The 19,120-nt window shown below is 39.9% G+C and overlaps 3 protein-coding genes and 1 long non-coding RNA gene across 6 annotated transcripts in view; 2 read left to right on the forward strand and 2 right to left on the reverse strand.

Moving 5' to 3' along the window:
* The window catches only part of LOC103156367 (rab GTPase-activating protein 1-like), an 11,095-nt gene extending 8,527 nt beyond the window's left edge, over positions 1–2,568 (forward strand). The window contains exon 8 of the mRNA XM_007578376.2: positions 2,142–2,568. Coding sequence (XP_007578438.1) covers positions 2,142–2,375 — 234 coding nt within the window. The 3' untranslated portion in view covers positions 2,376–2,568. The remainder of the gene's footprint in view (positions 1–2,141) is intronic.
* Positions 2,569–2,612: 44 nt separating this feature from the next.
* On the forward strand, positions 2,613–8,220 carry ebi3 (Epstein-Barr virus induced 3). Its single transcript, XM_007578379.2, has 6 exons — positions 2,613–2,912; positions 3,958–4,072; positions 4,167–4,269; positions 4,858–4,975; positions 5,140–5,303; positions 7,783–8,220. The coding sequence occupies exons 1-6, from the start codon at positions 2,819–2,821 to the stop codon at positions 7,936–7,938; spliced, it is 750 nt and encodes a 249-aa protein (XP_007578441.1). The 5' UTR covers positions 2,613–2,818; the 3' UTR covers positions 7,939–8,220.
* Positions 8,134–18,392, reverse strand: odf3l2a (outer dense fiber of sperm tails 3-like 2a). 2 transcript variants are annotated; one of them, XM_007578389.2, is made up of 5 exons: positions 17,794–18,392; positions 17,097–17,207; positions 16,814–16,936; positions 9,149–9,290; positions 8,134–8,586 (listed from the first exon to the last, which is right to left on the reverse strand). In XM_007578389.2, the coding sequence occupies exons 1-5, from the start codon at positions 17,840–17,842 to the stop codon at positions 8,241–8,243; spliced, it is 771 nt and encodes a 256-aa protein (XP_007578451.2). In that variant the 5' UTR covers positions 17,843–18,392; the 3' UTR covers positions 8,134–8,240. The 2 variants fall into 2 exon arrangements, with proteins under 2 accessions (XP_007578451.2, XP_007578442.1); XM_007578380.2 differs by lacking the exons at positions 16,814–16,936; positions 17,097–17,207; positions 17,794–18,392 and adding exons at positions 10,415–10,537; positions 10,699–10,809; positions 11,425–11,543.
* Positions 15,028–16,213, reverse strand: LOC103156369 (uncharacterized). Of its 2 annotated transcripts, none has more exons than XR_478137.2 (2): positions 16,036–16,213; positions 15,028–15,870 (listed from the first exon to the last, which is right to left on the reverse strand). It is a non-coding gene; the product is annotated as an uncharacterized LOC103156369 (long non-coding RNA). The 2 variants fall into 2 exon arrangements; XR_478138.2 differs by having other exon boundaries at positions 16,032–16,213.
* Positions 18,393–19,120: the final 728 nt, after the last annotated feature.

The raw sequence follows: 19,120 nt of genomic DNA on the forward strand, positions 1-19,120 counted from the left end.
CAGGTTTACTTGGGGAAACCTTGGATTTCTTTTATTTCATGTTTGACATAATTTATAACTGAGGGTGATATAGAGGGTGGGCCATAAGTTTCCATGCGTAAATATAAACATCTTATAGTGGACAACCGTTTTTATTCTTGTGGGACTCCATTTCCAGTTTTCTGAAACTTGCAAATAAGTTTAGCCACAGTGTCGTGTGTGTGTGTGATGCTCGTTCCATGTTTCCTGTTAAAGTTTCGTGCAACCATGCGACTGCTTCCCGATCCAGCCATCAATATAATTTCAGTTCTTTGCTCTTTTGTCAAACGGATCTTCTTGGGTATCTGAAATATAACAGAAATGTACATTTTACATTCTCTTATACATGGAAACTTAAGGCCCACCCTGTAGTTACTTAATTATGAGGTAAAATGGCACTATGTGCCTGGAAAATACATGTTACCGCCCCTTTAAAGACAGAATTGGTTGTTTGTAAAGATATGAAATATAATATATCATATATAATATATATATATATATTAATATCATATATAATAGCCACATGAGCAGTAAAAATCAACCCATTACTCGTAATAAGGAAGGGCTGTTTATGTTGGTTTATTTTATTAGTTTGCTTCAAATATGGTCAAAAAATATAAAACCAGTAAAAGAAATAAAGCTATAATCTAAAATAACCAAAAAAGTTAATTTTATATAGATATATATATGTGTGTGTGTGTGTGTTTGTTTGTAATACCTTGTGGGGACGATTTTCCTGACATATACTACGTTGTGGGGACCGGAGCCTGGTCCCCACGAGGGGAAACCCTGTTTTTGGGTCAGGGGTCAGAGTTAGGGCTAAGGTATGAATTGAGTTTTGGTTAGGGATAGGGTTAGGTATGTGATGGTTAGGGTTAGGAAAAGGGTAAACGTAAGGTTTAGGCTGTAGAAATGAATGGAAGTCAATGGAAAGTCCCCACAAAGATAGCAACACAAACGTGTGTGTGTGTGTGTGTGTGTATGTATGCATCTTTTATTTAACCATGAAAAATAACTCGAGATTAAAAGCCTCTTTTCCAATGTGACCTGGCCAATAACAGAAATTTTACACCGATTGCAGTATAAAACCCCAACAGGGTTTCTGAAATGCAATAGGAAGAAGTGGAAATTTCTTGTAATCTTATCCAGTTCCTCTGTCTCAAAACGGTTCTTGTTTCGTCACGTTGGTGGATTCATCATTGGCCATGAGATGGTGACGTTTGGGCATTCCTGCATTTCCACTCCGCAGATAGAAACACAAAAGTTGCTGCTGATAGAGAATAAATATTCTGGAAGGTGGACTCCTGTTCAAGGAGTAGTTTGGATTCTTATCAGAAATATTCACCTTATCTGCTGTAGGAAGATGACAAAGTACAGAGAAGTGGGAGGCTAACAGCTAGCTAGAGGGTTAAAGTACCATGACAATCTCACAAAGTCACAAACGGTCACACAATCACTTTACACAGAAACATCAACAATCCGGGTCAAAATCTGACGTAATGTAACCAAACATAATGAAGGAAAGCCTTAAGACGCAAACACAAAGAAAAGTAATTCTATAATCTGCTAGAGAGATGTAGTCTTTTCATGGTGTTGCAGCAACATAAGAAAACCAAGAGAGGAAGTTGATAGTTTCACCTTAGTCAGGGTTTGAGCCAGAAATCCTGACACTGTCAAAGATGAACTACAGTAAATGTCTCTGATTTCCAGAAATAATTTTCACAGTTTTCCAGGAAATTGTTTAATTTCCAGGAATCAATGTATGCTTTTTACATAATACTAATGTTAAGACATTAGTATTGTTGTTTCTAACTTCTTTTCTTTGCATTATTTGGGGGTCTGTTAATTTTGACCATTTTTAATTTTCTGCAAATAAATACAAAATCTTTGCTTGGAATTTCAGAGACATGTCAGTGGTTCATAGGATAGAAAAACAATGCTTATTTTACTCAAACATAAACCTATAAAAGGTCAAATCAGAGAAACTGATCATTTTCAGTGGGTTCTTAATTTTCTCCAGAGCTGTAGATGTGTATACATTTGTTTTGACTAACTTATTTTCTCTTAAAAAAAAAAAAGTCAACAGCATTTTCATTGTGCTTTGTACGCATCTTCTTTCGTAGGAGCTGGAGCACCAGAAGGGAGTCCTAGCCAACGATCTCCAGGAAGCAAAAAACAACTGGATCAGCAAGGCCTTGACATCGCTGCGGACCACCGGGGCGGGGGGACACCATGGCATTGCCATGCACCGAGAGGGCCTCCCCACCCTGAACTGGAACCTCCACAGCTCCTCCATCTCAGGATGGACTCCTAAGAAGCTGTCATGGCCTCACAAAGACAATACGAAAAACGTTTGAATGGCTGGACTGCGTGTGTGCGCCGATAACATTCATCTTGACGGAGAAGTACCTGAGAGTACAGGCGATGATGTCACAGGGTCTTTCTATCGTTTTAAACGAACTGTAGCTTGTAAATATTCGTATGTTTTCTTTATCTAATGTCAAATACATTCTTAATAAAATTTTTGTGACCTCCTTACTGTGACGTAAAGAAACCTTTTCTTGTGGATTTCCTGAGATAAGCCGCAGGTTTTATTTCCTCTTTCTCTTTCGTATTAAAAGAAAAAACATGCTGCTGCTTGAGCAGAGAAGAAAAAGAAACGCTGGTGAGGCAGCATTATCTCTTATCTCCACGTTGGGCTGAGGAGAACAGCAGAACATAAAACTACCAGCAAGCATAGGGCATAGAGAAAGTAATTCATATTTATTAAACTATTTAGACAAAAACTGTGGATATATTGATGGCTGGGACTGTGTACGTCACAACTATCATCCTCATTTTGGGTGTTGGAAGTCAAGCTCTGGATCTTCTCAAAGCAACTTCAGTTTTAGGAGGTGAGTCTGGATCTGATGGATAAAATATTGTGTGTGATGTAGCAAGAACTTTACAAAGGGTCACCACAGAAACATTGTTATTTCTCTGTGGGTCAGGATTAAGTTTTGATATTGTTGTTCAAATGAATATGTAGTGTTCTAGCTTGTCTTGTGATCATACTGTTGCATTTAAACTGTTTATGTATTTGGCAGTGTATGCTACACACAATGCCACAACCTTAATTTCCCACGGCACTTTGTTTTTCTACAATATAAGAGTCAAAGGAGAAAAAAAAACACTATGATCTTACATACTGAAAAGGTAATATTTTAGTAAAAACTGTTTTTATCTCATAAAATCAGATTAGACAAGAATAAAGACAAAAACCTCAACAAATTGTCTTTGTGTTGTAGATTGTGTGCCAAAATTCATGCTGTCACACTGTATTTTAGTAAAAACTGATAAGTTGCATTAATAATTAAACCAGTGCAGGTAAAAAAAATGATTGCCAAACAATCACAAGACAAACAAAGTAAATGTACCTTCTCAACCTCTTTCTACTGTTTTATGACCAATTCTTTATGTTCAGCAGAGCTAGTGTTAGCTAGTGCTAACTACATAGCACTAGCTAGTTCTCTAGTGTAAACTAAAATGATTAAGGCATTCTTCTGACATTATTATACAGAGTAGCTCACTAAATCATTGTTTCCTACGTTGTAATTCTTGAGAGATTTAATGAAAATTACCCAAAAAATTCACAATTTGTGACCCATCGTTTGCTAAAAACAGACAAATTTTTCTGCTCGCAATACAAACCTGCCCAGCATCTAGATTTATGGAATGATTTGCAGTTTTCTAGTTTGTACCTCATTAAATAATTAAAAATGTCCTTTGTGTCTTCTTGTTGTGGATTTTCTACGTAGTAGCTTTGAGTTAAACAAAACCCTTATGTTGCAACATAAGACAAACAGAAAGAGAATGAAAAACAGAAACCATACCAGGGGGTTTGCTGATGGAAAAAGATTAAAATCTGTTGTTTTTTTTGTTTGTTTTTTTCTGGTTCAGATCCTCCCTCCACTCCCAAGGTGCACTGCTGGTGTTCCAGCTATCCCAATGTGACGTTTTGCTCCTGGCCAGAACCTCTGCCCTCCCATCCAACACAGTACATCGCTACCTACAGGTAGACCACAACCATGTTTTGGCTCTTCCAGCAAAGAAAAAATATTAAAAAAATAGGATAAATCCTCAGGTATATGAATATTTCCTCCTGACAGTGAGCGAGACGGTAACGCTGACCCCAAGACGTGCCACTTGGTCCCGCCCGGCTCTTCATCCTCCGCTCTGACCACAGAACCTCCGCCTTCACTGTCTGAGCAGGTAGCAGCAGATCAGGGGGTTTTCACAGCTGTTCTTAGATTAAATGAAACCCAAACAGGCCTGTTCATCTGCAGAGAGCATTACATTCCACCACAGGATCACAGAGTTGAAATAATTTCCCAAAAATTCCATTGTAAAAAAAAAAAAAAAAAAATCCCTCATCAGATTTTTGATTAAAAGTTTTGGGAATTCTGAGGGTCCATAAAACAGCTTCAAGTCAATGTTTTAGGATGACCACCGCAAAGCCCTGATTTAGTTTAATAGACAGGTTATGGAAAAAGCTGAAAAGGTTTGTGAAACAAGGCTGCTAACATCAAGAGGAATGGGCCAAAATTACAGAAAACTGCGTTGAGAATGTTTTTGACCGATTCCCAAAAATGCTTTACCCAGCTCATGTAGTTTAAAAAGCAATTCTGCCAAATATTAGAGAAATATATGTAAACTCCAGAAACTAAATGAAATATAAAAAAAATTTCTTTTCTGTTTTCTTATATATATAAATATCTATCTCAACTCTCAGCTGTAGATAGAGCGTTGCCTCAAATCGTCACAGTTCCAAATATATTTCTTTTTTCTTCTGTTTTGCAGCTCTGGCACTGTCACTTGCCCAACCTGAAACTTCTCACTGAATACATTCTCAACATCACAGCCGTTCATTCTGGGGGAAGCAGCTTTCATCTATCAAGTTTCATGCTGGAGGATATTGGTGAGAGGGAACATTTTTTGCTGTGTCTGACAAGTTTATGCTCCATCTGAAGACAAAAACAAAAGTAGACGTTTTAATACTTTCTATCATATTTAGGTCATACCATGAAACAGGCCATCTTTATCGATCATCCATGAAATTTCAAGACTTGTCTCTCTCCACAGTGAAACCAGATCCTCCTGTAGATGTCCGGGTTTCCCCTCTTGCTACCAAACACGTCCTGGTGGAGTGGTCTCCTCCTCCCACCTGGACAAGCACCGACATCTTCCCTCTGAAGTACCAGATACTGTACCAGTGGGAAATCAGGGGCAGCCCAAAGTTTAACAACGTAAGGGGAAAAAAAAACAAACAAAAAAAAAAACATCACATGCTGAGTAAAAGACAGCAACGTGTTGACACATATCTTTTGTAGAAGTTGACTCAAGGCAACCTCATGAGCTTCTAAAATTCCCTTCATTTCCAAAATCCACAGACTTGCTCAGTTTTGTAATATTTTGCTAAACCTGTGGTTGAAACAATTACACAGCCATCTTGAGAAAGTAGAAGACAAAAATAGGAAGCTTTAGTTGCGTCTGTGTTTTGTGAATAATTATTCAATTTCCGTCAACCGTCTTAGAAAAGTCTTTTAAATCCACAAATGAATAGATGCGTCAGATTTTCTCTGAGCATCTGTCAAAAACTCTATCAAATACTTCACAAGGAGAAATAAGCGTCTTAATTGTAAATAGAGTGCGTAACTGAGCACAATAGCAAGGCTAAGAGTTCTACAGCTAAGATCTAAATGCAGTGCAACTTTAAGCTTATACTAAAATAAGGAAGGTAAAATGGTGAAGTTGAAAACGTACCAGTTTAATAAACCGTACTGGTCAGTAATAAAACAAGGCCAATGCACCTTAACAGAGCACAGTTAACGTTCACCATTTAGCACACTTAGTGCAACTGCTCTGTCTCAGAACTGTACAAAACAACCCTTCAAACAGGATACATACATAAAAATAAGCAAACAAGGCTGAATGTATCAACTTACACCATTCAGTCTCTTGAATTAGTAAAGCAGTCCGTTAGCTTTACAAACGTTGCAGGCCTGAAGGGACCCAGTTAGCATTTGTCCTCGGAATAGCAGTTCCAAAGATGGCGGCTCCCAGAACAAGCACGAGGAATGGGTTACTCACCCCACCATGGATTACCAGTTTTAAACGAACGGTAATAAAACGGCTCCAACTCCAGTCCAACAGTCCTTTCCGGCTCACGAGCGTGGTTCGGGTCTGCAGCTCCAAAATCCAAGCAAGACGTTGAGCGCGGTCCGGTTCTGTGGCCTCAAAAAACAGGCAAAGCGTCCAGGGAAAAGTTCGTAGCTCCAACTGGTTAGCTAAAAAATAACAGTCCACAGCGATATAGATCCAACCTCGTCCATGAACGGATGCCGACCAACTGCCAGTACGTAGCAGCGGGCACGAACACCTCCAGTGCCGTTCTCACCCCCGTCCATCACAGCCAATCAAATTGCTTAAACTTGATTTTACCCTTGACTGACCAGACCAGTAAGGTAGAGACAAGTAAAAACGATGCATTTACTGGCGGTAGTAAATAACAGTTACTAACGAAACGCTACATTTACTGCGCGTTTTAAGACAACGGAAAATACTTGTGCGTACTATAATGTTAAGGACTTTTACAGTGGGTAAAGCCTCCAATATGTGAGTGTAAAACTATTAGGTTAAGTAAAAGGCAACTAACACTGCTTAAGGTGAAAAGGCCTACAGTACATTGTATTTAAGAAAATGTTTAAGGTGCGTAGGAGAAAAGAGTTATATATATATATAACTTGAGGGGTTACACTTATGTAAAATGTCAGCACATTAAGAACAACTTGGGACAGAAGTTAAATACATTTTTCTGTGTGTGCAAACTTGGCAAACAAAGCCGAGTCCAGTAGGTTTAAAACAAATTACTAAACAGCGAAGGAAAGTGTTGAAATATGACGTTACATCCTCAACTCTTAAAAATGAACACAATGTGGCACAACAAATGTATTCACCAAAAAAAAAGTAAAACTAAAAGGGGAAGGATGTGGACTCAAATCCATTAGCTTGTAGTAACATATATTTAATAACTCTGTCATTAACTAACTCTGTGACTTTTAGTTTTTTATATATTTGGTTAATTATATAAAGAAAAAGACCAAAATGATTGCCCACAGCTGTGTCACTGGTGATTTTGTGAGAGATATTTAGTGTGATTTTTCAAAATTTCTGGAAATCCCATTCCAGAAAATTTGTTGCTTTCCATTTTCTCCCATTTTGCTGTAATCAGTTCATCTTCTGGCGGTATGGATCCGGAATGAAGAGTGATGCTGCTTCACTACATTCGCTTCATTTAATAAAATAAGAATCATAACAAACCTAAATCAGATGCTCATAAGTCATTGAAGGAATACTAAAACCCATTTTAATGTACTAGATCGGCAATAAACCATCAAGAAACTCAGGAGAAACTTCAGAGTTAGAAAGAATCAAATAAAAAGTGAACACTTTCCCATTTTGACATGGTCAGTGGTCTAGTCAAATCATCATATATATAAAAATAAAAAGGCTGAAGCACTAAGTTGAGCCTGCCTCTATCAGAAAGTCCCAATTTCTCCTGTACAAAAGCAGTTTCAGTTTCGATTCTTGATATGTGATTATGTGCTGACGCAGATCAGTCTAAGATCTGTTTGTGCAACATAACAAGACCACATGTGTTACAGCAGAGAAATGCCTTGATTTTATCTGACACTTTCTGATTGACTTGTTCTTCTTCTTCTTCAGCTGGGTCCGTTTGAGAACACCAAGGCCGAGCTGAAGGGGCTGATCCCAGGGAGGACCTACCAGTTCCAGGTGTGTGCTAAGGAAATGCTGGGCCTGGGCCAGTGCAGCGACTGGAGTTCACCTGTAAAAATCACAATACCAACAACAAAACTATAGGAACTTTCCCTCGCTTACATTTTCATGTGTGCAGGTTGTTGCAAGAAAATATTCAGTTCTTAATTTATGATCTGAGCTGCAGAAACAATGCAACCAAGAGTTGTTGATGTTCCGTTTTATTTATGCCAAAATGTATTAATAATATTTGTACAGTGCAGAAATCCCATTTATTTTTCTATCTTTTTTTTATTTTTATTTTTTTTACGATTGTTAAAAAAAAAGTTAATTGCTTGAACTGAAAAAGGAACGTTTAAATCGGAATAAAAACAAGATTACACACAGTATTTTCAGAGTCCGGTTAGTCAATCGACCACATGCACCACCAGCGGGGTAACAAACTCAGAGTGCCTGATGCCCATGCTGAAGGACGGGGACTTGTGGAGATGCCCGTATGTCTTCTCCGGGCTGTACGTTCCCGGACCCGGAGCAGCAGAGGAGTAGCTGATCCTCTTGGTCCGGCGCTGCATGGTGAAGGAAGGCTGTCGCTGCCTGTAGACGTCCGGGTCGGTGCTTCTGTACTGCCCCGGTCCCGGTGTTTTGGAGAGATCCTCGGACGGAGCGCCGGCTGTCCTCCGGCCCGAGAAGCTGTAGCTGGCGCTGGCAGGTTTGTGGGGGACTTGGGGACCCAGCAGTCCAGGAAGAGTGTAGCTGGTGGATTTGAGACAAAGTTGTTCAGGTTGAGAGAAACACGACGTTTGAGTTAAATAATAAGGTTGTTGAGGGGACCTCTATTAACTTAGAAAAATATTCAGAGGTGTTTCCCATTATTCAGGAGATTACATTTCTGAGCGACAATAAACTTTTGAAGGATATGGTTTGAGTCCAAGATGATTTTTTTCTCTGACAGTTTGGTGACTATTTTGCATTAATGCCAAAACCACAATCCTCCTCTAATCAGTTCAAACAGATATTATATGCAAGGCAGCTGTGTTATTCTAGGATATAAAAACTTTTCCCAAAACAATGTTTTTACATAGTCATCAATTGTGCGCTTATTGGGAGGAAACCATATTTGAAATGAATAATAATTTATGCCAGCTGCTTGGTATCAATGGAATAACTTAAAAGCCACTTGTGACTGTTGCCAAACCAGAAAGAAAAGAAATCTGAAAATAATCCAGCTAAGGGAAAACAGAGGAGTGAGCTTTTGCACAAACGTTACCTCATAGCTGTTGTGTTTGCCTCCGTGCTTTCCTCGTGCTGCTCTCACCTGTTTGGCGCTGGAACAGGATCCATGGAGCGGTACCTGGTCCGCTCGGAGATGGTGTAGGACGGAGGCCTGCGGTGAGCGTTCAGAGGCGGCGCCCGCTCTGGGCTGTAGGCCCCCGGACCCGGAGTCTGGAACGGCTCATCTGTGAGCGGGAAAACAGAGTTTAGACGATTCACTCACCAGAGAGAAAAAACAAAAACAAACTCAGAAGCTACAGTCTTTAAGAAAAATATTCACACCTCTAGAAGTATTTCACATTTTGCCTCAGATGTCGTCGTATTTCACTGGGATCAAATTATGTGGGGATGTTTGTGAAGTGGAAGACAAATTATTCATGGTTTCCTTTTCTTTGTTTTTTGCAAACTTATTCCTGAAAAGTGCAGCATGGATTGGCATTCTCCTCATCTTCATTTGTAAAACCACCTTTTGCTGCTATTAAAGCTGAATTGACTTTTTAGTTTTTCTATACCAGCTGTGTGCATCTACAGTCTTTAAACAACAGCAGAAGCTCCGTCAGAACAGGGTGTCACTTAACATCGGTTATCAAATCAGCTGTGGTTGCTTTAAAGTGCTTTATAAATAAAGTTGGTATGGTATGGTAATCTTGGGCTTGAGTGGCCCAGTCAAAGGCCGGACCATTGACTGTGGCCACTCTTGCACACTGATATGCTTTAATCTAAATCATTACAAGATCTAGGTTTGTTTGTTTTTTGTTTTGCTGGTTTGTTGAACCTTCAGCACAGTATTGAGTATTTTGTGATTTTTCTTCCAGGATTACCCTGTGTGTAGGTCTATCTTTTCATCCCCACAACATGATGCTGCCACCGCCACATTTCACTGCTTAGTTAACGTCCTCAGGCTTGATCTGCAGTGTTTGTTTCCCATCACATGAAGAGTTTTGCATGTAGGCCAGAAACTTTCGTTTTAGTCTCGCCTTCCTGTCTGGTGGCAGTCTTGAAATGGGACTTCTTCTTTTTCAACAACGGCTTTCTTCTTACCACTTTTTTTTATTTACAAAGGACAGATTTGTTGTTGTACAGCCTGACTGGTTTATCTCCTGAACTGTGGATCTCTGCAGCCGATCCAGAGTTACCAGAAGCCTCTCGTCTGCTTCTCTGATTTATACGTTATCTAATCCCATGAATGACACAATTTCCTATTACACATCTGGTAAAAACCACTTCCTCTTTCTGTTTCCTGAGGAAAAAAAAAAAGTGATTTGTCTGATGCTTTCCTGAGTCGTAGCCTTCCCTGATTTGTTTTCACCTCTCTTCCCGATTCGTCTGCCTCTTCCTGACATGGAGTAGGACGGTGTCTCGGTCCGACCAAACCGGGTGAGCTTACCCCCGACATAGTACCTCGGTCCAGGGCTGGAGTCAATAGAGATCACTATAAAATACAAAAAAACGCTCCTTTGTCTCATTCTGCTGCAGTGGTTATCACTGTAATAGATAGTTTTAAAACCCTGGAGCATTAAATTGCTAATTTTATCATTAAATGTGTTGTTAAATGTTGTGTCCTGATAGATATGCAGTAAGATTTAAACTTACTGGCAGTGCTCATGCGGCCGTGGAAGGAGTACGCAGGGCTGCTGGGCTTGGTGAAGTCATGGTTAATGTATCCGACTGTAGGGGGCAGAGCGTAGCGCGCGGGGCCCGGTCCTGACAGGCGGGGCCGCGAGTAAAGGTGGGAGAGGAGAGTGGTGAAAATGAAGCGACGGATTCCAGCTCAGAGCGTCGCTGCCGCCTCCACGCCCGGCAAGTTGTGGCTCCGGCTGCTTTGCTTCTGATCATTCCCATCTGGAGGCCTTTGACTTATTTTTCTATGGTTATGCATTTTAACATTCTTCCTCTGTTGTTTTGGAAATGGATTCCAAACAACGTAAGGATCTCAAATCAGAAATGGAGCAGTGACATTGTGATGCTGTGAAAGATTTTACGGCAAAACCCAGTTTGGCCCTAATACAACCCATGTGGGTGCAAACACACACGCACACACACACAGACACACACACACGCACACACACACGTCTTTGCGTGGCTATCTTTACGGGGACTTTCCATTGACTTCCATTCATTTCTACAGCCTAAGCCTCACCCTAACCCCCCCTCAATTCACACCTTAGTCCTAAATCAAACCCCTGACCCAAAAACAGCGTTTCCCCAGGTTTTGGTCCCACAAGGTTCCCACAAGGTATGCGTCAGGAAAATGATCCCCACAAGGTATTACAAACAAACACACACCCACACACAGGCATATAGATTTCTCCTACTGACCTCTTTCCCTAGCGGAGATTATTGGTCGTTTCCTCACCACCTCCTCCATGCTCCTCCAGCCTCGTCCTCTTTCCTTCTGCGGTAGAAAGACACATCCTTTCTTTTTGCTCTCTTTCGAGGCGAGTCATGGCCTCCCATGTTGAATTATTCATGACCTGGAGCGGAGGAAATCCTATCTTGACCGCAGGCTCATAAGAGTCCGCAACTTGCTCCTCACACCTTTCCTCTGAGGCTCTCGCAGAACAAATGGTCGCCTCCACTGAGAGAAATATAAGGTTGAAATCCAAAGAAATGAAAGGGAAGGAGCCTTGAGATTTTCTGCATTTTGACACCTAACAGCCGTGTTACACCCAGGTTATATAGGGGGTTTTGCAAAATAGAGGGGGAGAAAAATGATACTTGGTTTTTATTATTTAATAAGGAAAAATACTGCATTCCAGATGTCCTTCTAGATCTGAATCGCCTGCCATTATCCCCAAAATGGGAGCGAGTTTAACCCATTTTCTGTTGTCAAGCTTCATCGTTCCTGCTTAAGAAAGACTATCCCCACTGCATGACACTGCCACCACCATGTTTAACTCTGCTAGTTATAATATTCAGAGTGAAAGTCTTTTTTTTAACTTAAATTATATGAAACTGATACGCAGAAACTGTTTATTAACTGAGTTACATTTGAAGGAAATTGGTTGTTCTGGATTTTATTTAGAGGTATCAGAGTAATAATATATAACGGTCGCCCTTTTTTTATTTCTTTTTTTTTGCTTTTTTCATGTATCATTTTGCTTCTTCACTGTTTTCTGTTTTTTTTTTCTGTCTCATAAAATCACATTCAAGGTCTATTCTTGTTTTTGCAAGACATAAAACAGTTTTTAAACAAAAAGCACAACAGCACGGCGGATGCAGAGGCTTACAAAGAAGACATGAGAAGGAGGTTTGATAAATCAAACTGAAAAAAACAATCATGCCAGTCACAAATATGCATTGCGACCCACATTAAATCATGTTTTCAATATTAGAGTAAAGGACTTAAACTGCACGATAACTTGTGAGTTGCCATCCAGGTGAGCAATACATGCTGACTAACTTTAAGTCAGATAAGTGTGAGGTCGATACCAGAGCAGGGAAGTAATGAAATACCTGCAGCTTCCTGTCCATGTCTGGAATTTCAGGACAAATTTCAGAGGGAAAGAAAAGCTGCATTTAGCTGCTTGTTCAGTGTCAACAATTCTCCAGTAACCAATTAGTCTGACATGAATTATTTAAAAACAAAAGACCCCTAAGAGCAGCAACAGCATCGGTATAACCTTCCTAAGGCTCTGAAATACAGACCAACCAAGTGATTTAACACTATTACCGAGACAGAATTTATTTATTTTTGCAAGTGACATGAAGAGATTAGTAAAACGTCTTCCTAGAGGTCAGGAGTCACCGTCTATCTCAAGCTGAAGGATTCAGTTGTCTTGTTTAGGAGGCGAATGGGGCCTCGCACTGCCACTTAGCAAATCGCCCTACAGGAGATTTGCAAACGGGACTGAAAAATAAGCTTCAGGACATGAAGAAATTAGATTCCTTGGTGGGGACTCAGCGTTCGAGAAAGGTTAAGAAACCCATCCATCCATCCGGAGGACCTGGATGGATGGATGGACAGATGGACGGACAGATGTCACTGAAAGATTATTCCTATTCCAATTTTTAACATGTTTTGTTCTTGCAACCTGCTTGTATTTAATACTTTCATTTAATACTTTCATTTAACTTTCATTTAAGTGTTTCATTGAACACTCAATTTAGCTGTACTACAAATTGAGTGTTCAATTTGTAGACTAACTTTGACTAACTTTAAGTCAAAGTTAGTCAAAGTTAGCCATTTAGCTGTACTACAAATTGAGTGTTCAATTTGTAGTACAGCTAAATGGCTCAGAATTGACTTTTTACCTGCTTGAACATTTTTTCACTTCAAAATATCCTGGAAGTTTAAAAATAACTTCTTATTACAGCAGGTGGCATTCAAGGATTTCCAAACCATTCAAATAAATGTAAGTGAGGTTGCCTCCCAGTAAGTAAAATTATCTTAATTTGCATATTTTTACATTCAGAAGGTTATAAATAATACATATGTGGTTATCAGTTATATCTTAAATTGATTTATATTTTAAAATCTTGAATCTGTCTTTTTATTCAGTAAAATTATATTTTAAAATAATAATGTATAAAACAGCTCTTTAAGGTTTGTTTTTAGTATAGATTTAATAGTGAAAACATCTTAGTTGTATGAATTGTAAAATCTATCGTTTCTTACAGTAATTATTAGCTCCTGTTGATTTTTGTCACAATCTCCAGATGAGACACCTTACATTTTAAATAAATCAAAATGCTGAAAATATACAGAAACATCCATGGGAAAATAACCAATCAGATTCACATTGTCTTACAAATGAATCATTTGTCAACGATAGCAGAAGAGCAACAAAACGGATTAGCTTTTGGCAAAGACAAAGGTAAGTAAAGCCCTGAGAGTGAGCCCAGCGTTAAGACAAAGCTTCATCCAGGTTAAAGTTTCAGGCAGCAGTAACCGAGTGGTCACAGAGGCAGTAACAAGACTCTAATGTGTCAGCAGAGGGAGATGAATCAGTTGCACGGTCGGGCAGGAAAAACACAAGCCGTGTCTCAGGTTTCCCAGACTGACAATGAAACGGCACACTGAGAGGTGTTCAAAGACTCCCCGTCCATCGACCCAAATCAGGGTCAATGGACTGGGATGAGAAGCAGATTTGATTCATTAGGAGGATTGTTATTGCTTCTCTCCCAAGTCTGCAGTGACTAGCAGGAACAGTCATGTTGCCAGGGTCAAATATAGAAATCTTAGTTTAACATAAATGGTGCTACAAAATTAAAATGATCAATTAGTGAAGTCTGGAAAGGATTTCTCATAAGAACACATCATGCCTCTGAAAGCAGCAAACCAATCCACCATGTCCATGTACCTTTAGTTTTCAATTAAACAGAGAATAAAACCTTTGACACGCTGCAGGTACCGCTTCCTGTCAGCAGGTGGCAGAACTGCATCATTTAGTGACGTTAAACCAGGAGGGATTCAAAAATGAGACACTATTACCTCAGATCAGTTGTATTACCATGGAAACAAACAACACAATAATGTATTTTTGGCACCATTACAATATCATCTTGAAATTTTAGTTAATGTTTATTGACAAGGCAATGAGATGAGCATCACTTACTAAAGTAAAATAAAATAAAAACACAACATGATCAAACGTCTTTTATTTGTAAGAACAGCTATTCATGCTGCTCCCAAAGCAATTCAACAAATTAATTATGAAAGTTAAATAATTATATTTTATTTGCAAATATTTCGATTTCATACATAGAAATAACAATATAGAATAAAGATGTACTAAATTTAGTAGTTTAAAAGCAGCAGTATGTTAGTATTTTTTTTAAACAGGGTTAAGCAGGAAGAAATTGAAATTAGAATGTGATGAATTGCATTGATCTGCATTGAACTGTGTATATTTCAAGCGTTCAACACACACACACCCGCACACACACATGCGCACGCACACACAAAAATCAGACCACGTGTTTTTCTGTCAACATTTTTATAGAACACAATTAGAGATTGATAACAACTTCAGTCATTGTACAGTCTTTACTGACTAAATTTAACTTAAGAATTATAAAACATAGCTTTATACTTTAAATATGCTGGTACAATTTAGTACAAAAATAAAGGCTTTCCGCAGCCGACACAAACACCATCAGTCACATACTGGCACTCAGAAACAGACAAATCCTGGGTGGACCAGTTTGGCACACTATCAACCTAACATAGCGACGCACTCGTTAAAATACTGAATCATAATCTGTTCATGTTTCTTTTTACATTGGGATGTGAGAGAAGGGATCATTTAGAGAGAATTAGTGGACGCTGACTAGCCACTAGATGGCGCCCCAAATGCCACTAACAACGCGTTTAGGCGCTTTAGCCAACACTTCAGCGGAAATCGGATTAGTTTTCATCTCTCCTGTGCACATTCAGGCCAAATGCACGTCAAATGTCTTCACCGCTGTCCGACATCTTCATGCTACAATGTCGCTTGCGCCCACGTAGTTTCTTTCTCGTCCGCGACGAGTGAAAACAGCTCCACCGTTTAGACGAGCTCAAATCGACTGGAAAAGATGCAGAAACGAAGTCTCCCACTTTTTTTTTTTTTTTAAATTCCCCTCTGGATTTCTTCTGGAGCAAATTGTCTTTTACATTTCCAATATGAGAATGCAGTCGCTTTTTTTCTTTCTCGCTTTTTTTTTTCCTCCCACATTCACACATATAGACAAACAAACAAAACAAAAAATACAAACTGCATTCGTTCAGTTCGTCTCTGCTTGCAGGGCCGGCATGTGCTACGACTTATCCCCTTGGAGAACCTAAATTAAAGACACAGTCTGTTACAAATCAGCATTTAGAAAATCATTCCCAGTTTGTTTGTGTTTGCGTACGCGGGACATGTTGTGCACGGCCCGCTCGGGTTTACATGGAGGACGTGTGTGTTTGCGGATGCTTTCTGCTCGGCATTAGCGATGCTTACCTACCTGGTTGCGAGTTTTTGGCGATTTCTGCATGTCCACCCTCCACTGGTCGTACAGCTTCATGGACATGCTGCTGCAGCCGTAGGCGTGCTTCTTCACCCAGCCGAGGAACTGCTTCAGCTCCCGCCGCAGGGTGGAGTTGGAGTCGCCGCTGGACTTTGAGTCACAGGACATCAGTCGCTCTAAGGCCCAGGGAATCGGGGTAGGAGAAGAGATTTGGAGATTAAATGTTGAGAAACAATGTTTTTTTTTTGTTTTGTTTTTTTTTAACTTGCCTGCACTGAGTCATTTTTCTGTTTATTTCTCTTTGAAGCAAGTCGTAAAAGAGTGATCTTTGCTTTTATGGGGAAATGTTAACGCTACACCAGGCATGAGCTGGTTATCAGGATAAAAAAAAGGTTTTTAAAACATTAAATGGAGAGTTTTCTCCAGCTGTACATTGTTTATACAATGTTCTACGAATTTACATTCTTGGGTAATGCTGTGCTATGTTGCTATTTTTATATAAAATTATCCTTTGATGACAATCTCACACCATGCCAACATTACCACAGGATATTGTTCGTATTATCTGCTAATGGTAGATACAGTAAGAAACTTATGTTAGCCTCAAATTGGTGTGAAAATCAAAATTAGACAACNTTATCTAATCCCATGAATGACACAATTTCCTATTACACATCTGGTAAAAACCACTTCCTCTTTCTGTTTCCTGAGGAAAAAAAAAAAGTGATTTGTCTGATGCTTTCCTGAGTCGCAGCCTTCCCTGATTTGTTTCCACCTCTCTTCCCGATTCGTCTGCCTCTTCCTGACATGGAGTAGGACGGTGTCTCGGTCCGACCAAACCGGGTGAGCTTGCCCCCGACATAGTACCTCGGTCCAGGGCTGGAGTCAATAGAGATCACTATAAAATACAAAAAATGCTCCTTTGTCTCATTCTGCTGCAGTGGTTATCACTGTAATAGACAGTTTTAAAACACTGGAGCATTAAATTACTAATTTTATCATTAAATTTGTTGTTCAATTTTGTGTCCTGATAGATATGCAGTAAGATTTAAACTTACTGGCAGTGCTCATGCGGCCGTGGAAGGAGTACGCAGGGCTGCTGGGCTTGGTGAAGTCATGGTTAATGTATCCGACTGTAGGGGGCAGAGCGTAGCGCGCGGGGCCCGGTCCTGACAGGTGGGGCCGGGAGTAAAGGTGGGAGAGGAGAGTGGTGAAAATGAAGCGACGGATTCCAGCTCAGAGCGTCGCTGCCGCCTCCACGCCCGGCAAGTTGTGGCTCCGGCTGCTTTGCTTCTGATCATTCCCATCTGGAGGCCTTTGACTTATTTTTCTATGGTTATGCATTTTAACATTCTTCCTCTGTTGTTTTGGAAATGGATTCCAAACAACGTAAGGATCTCAAATCAGAAATGGAGCAGTGACATTGTGATGCTGTGAAAGATTTTACGGCAAAACCCAGTTTGGCCCTAATACAACCCATGTGGGTGCAAACACACACGCACACACACACAGACACACACACACGCACACACACACGTCTTTGCGTGGCTATCTTTACGGGGACTTTCCATTGACTTCCATTCATTTCTACAGCCTAAGCCTCACCCTAACCCCCCCTCAATTCACACCTTAGTCCTAAATCAAACCCCTGACCCAAAAACAGCGTTTCCCCAGGTTTTAGTCCCACAAGGTTCCCACAAGGTATTACAAACAAACACACACCCACACACAGGCATACAGATTTCTCCTACTGACCTCTTTCCCTAGCGGAGATTATTGGTCGTTTCCTCACCACCTCCTCCATGCTCCTCCAGCCTCGTCCTCTTTCCTTCTGCGGTAGAAAGACACATCCTTTCTTTTTGCTCTCTTTCGAGGCGAGTCGTGGCCTCCCATGTTGAATTATTCATGACCTGGAGCGGAGGAAATCCTATCTTGACCGCAGGCTCATAAGAGTCCGCAACTTGCTTCCCACACCTTTCCTCTGAGGCTCTCGCAGAACAAATGGTCGCCTCCACTGAGAGAAATATAAGGTTGATATCCAAAGAAATGAAAGGAAAGGAGCCTTGAGATTTTCTGCATTTTGACACCTAACACCTGTGTTACACCCAGGTTATATAGGGGGTTTTGCAAAATAGAGGGGGAGAAAAATGATACTTGGTTTTTATTATTTAATAAGGAAAAATATTGCATTCCAGATGTCCTTCTAGATCTGAATCGCCTGCCATTATCCCCAAAATGGGAGCGAGTTTAACCCATTTTCTGTTGTCAAGCTTCATCGTTCCTGCTTAAGAAAATCTATCCCCACTGCATGACACTGCCACCACCATGTTTAACTCTGCTAGTTATAATATTCAGAGTGAAAGTCTTTTTTTTAACTTAAATTATATGAAACTGATACGCAGAAACTGTTTATTAACTGAGTTACATTTGAAGGAAATTGGTTGTTCTGGATTTTATTTAGAGGTATCAGAGTAATAATATATAACGGTCGCCCTTTTTTTATTTCTTTTTTTTTGCTTTTTTCATGTATCATTTTGCTTCTTCACTGTTTTCTGTTTTTTTTTTCTGTCTCATAAAATCACATTCAAGGTCTATTCTTGTTTTTGCAAGACATAAAACAGTTTTTAAACAAAAAGCACAACAGCACGGCGGATGCAGAGGCTTACAAAGAAGACATGAGAAGGAGGTTTGATAAATCAAACTGAAAAAAACAATCATGCCAGTCACAAATATGCATTGCGACCCACATTAAATCATGTTTTCAATATTAGAGTAAAGGACTTAAACTGCACGATAACTTGTGAGTTGCCATCCAGGTGAGCAATACATGCTGACTAACTTTAAGTCAGATAAGTGTGAGGTCGATACCAGAGCAGGGAAGTAATGAAATACCTGCAGCTTCCTGTCCATGTCTGGAATTTCAGGACAAATTTCAGAGGGAAAGAAAAGCTGCATTTAGCTGCTTGTTCAGTGTCAACAATTCTCCAGTAACCAATTAGTCTGACATGAATTATTTAAAAACAAAAGACCCCTAAGAGCAGCAACAGCATCGGTATAACCTTCCTAAGGCTCTGAAATACAG

Source organism: Poecilia formosa, unplaced genomic scaffold (genome assembly GCF_000485575.1).
Source record: "Poecilia formosa unplaced genomic scaffold, Poecilia_formosa-5.1.2 Scaffold476, whole genome shotgun sequence".
Lineage (NCBI taxonomy): Eukaryota > Metazoa > Chordata > Actinopteri > Cyprinodontiformes > Poeciliidae > Poecilia > Poecilia formosa.

Bases quoted from the DNA above. Each gene is read 5' to 3' on its own strand.
- ebi3 (XM_007578379.2), top strand. From the start codon at position 2,819: ATGGCTGGGACTGTGTACGTCACAACTATCATCCTCATTTTGGGTGTT. The intron at 4,270-4,857 runs GTAGCAGCAGAT...TCTGTTTTGCAG, and splicing joins CGCCTTCACTGTCTGAGCAG to CTCTGGCACTGTCACTTGCC. The intron at 4,976-5,139 runs GTGAGAGGGAAC...CTCTCTCCACAG, and splicing joins TTTCATGCTGGAGGATATTG to TGAAACCAGATCCTCCTGTA.
- odf3l2a (XM_007578389.2), bottom strand. From the start codon at position 17,842: ATGGAGGAGGTGGTGAGGAAACGACCAATAATCTCCGCTAGGGAAAGA. The intron at 17,208-17,793 runs GTCAGTAGGAGA...CCCACCTGTCAG, and splicing joins AATCTCCGCTAGGGAAAGAG to GACCGGGCCCCGCGCGCTAC. The intron at 16,937-17,096 runs GTAAGTTTAAAT...TGTATTTTATAG, and splicing joins CGGCCGCATGAGCACTGCCA to TGATCTCTATTGACTCCAGC.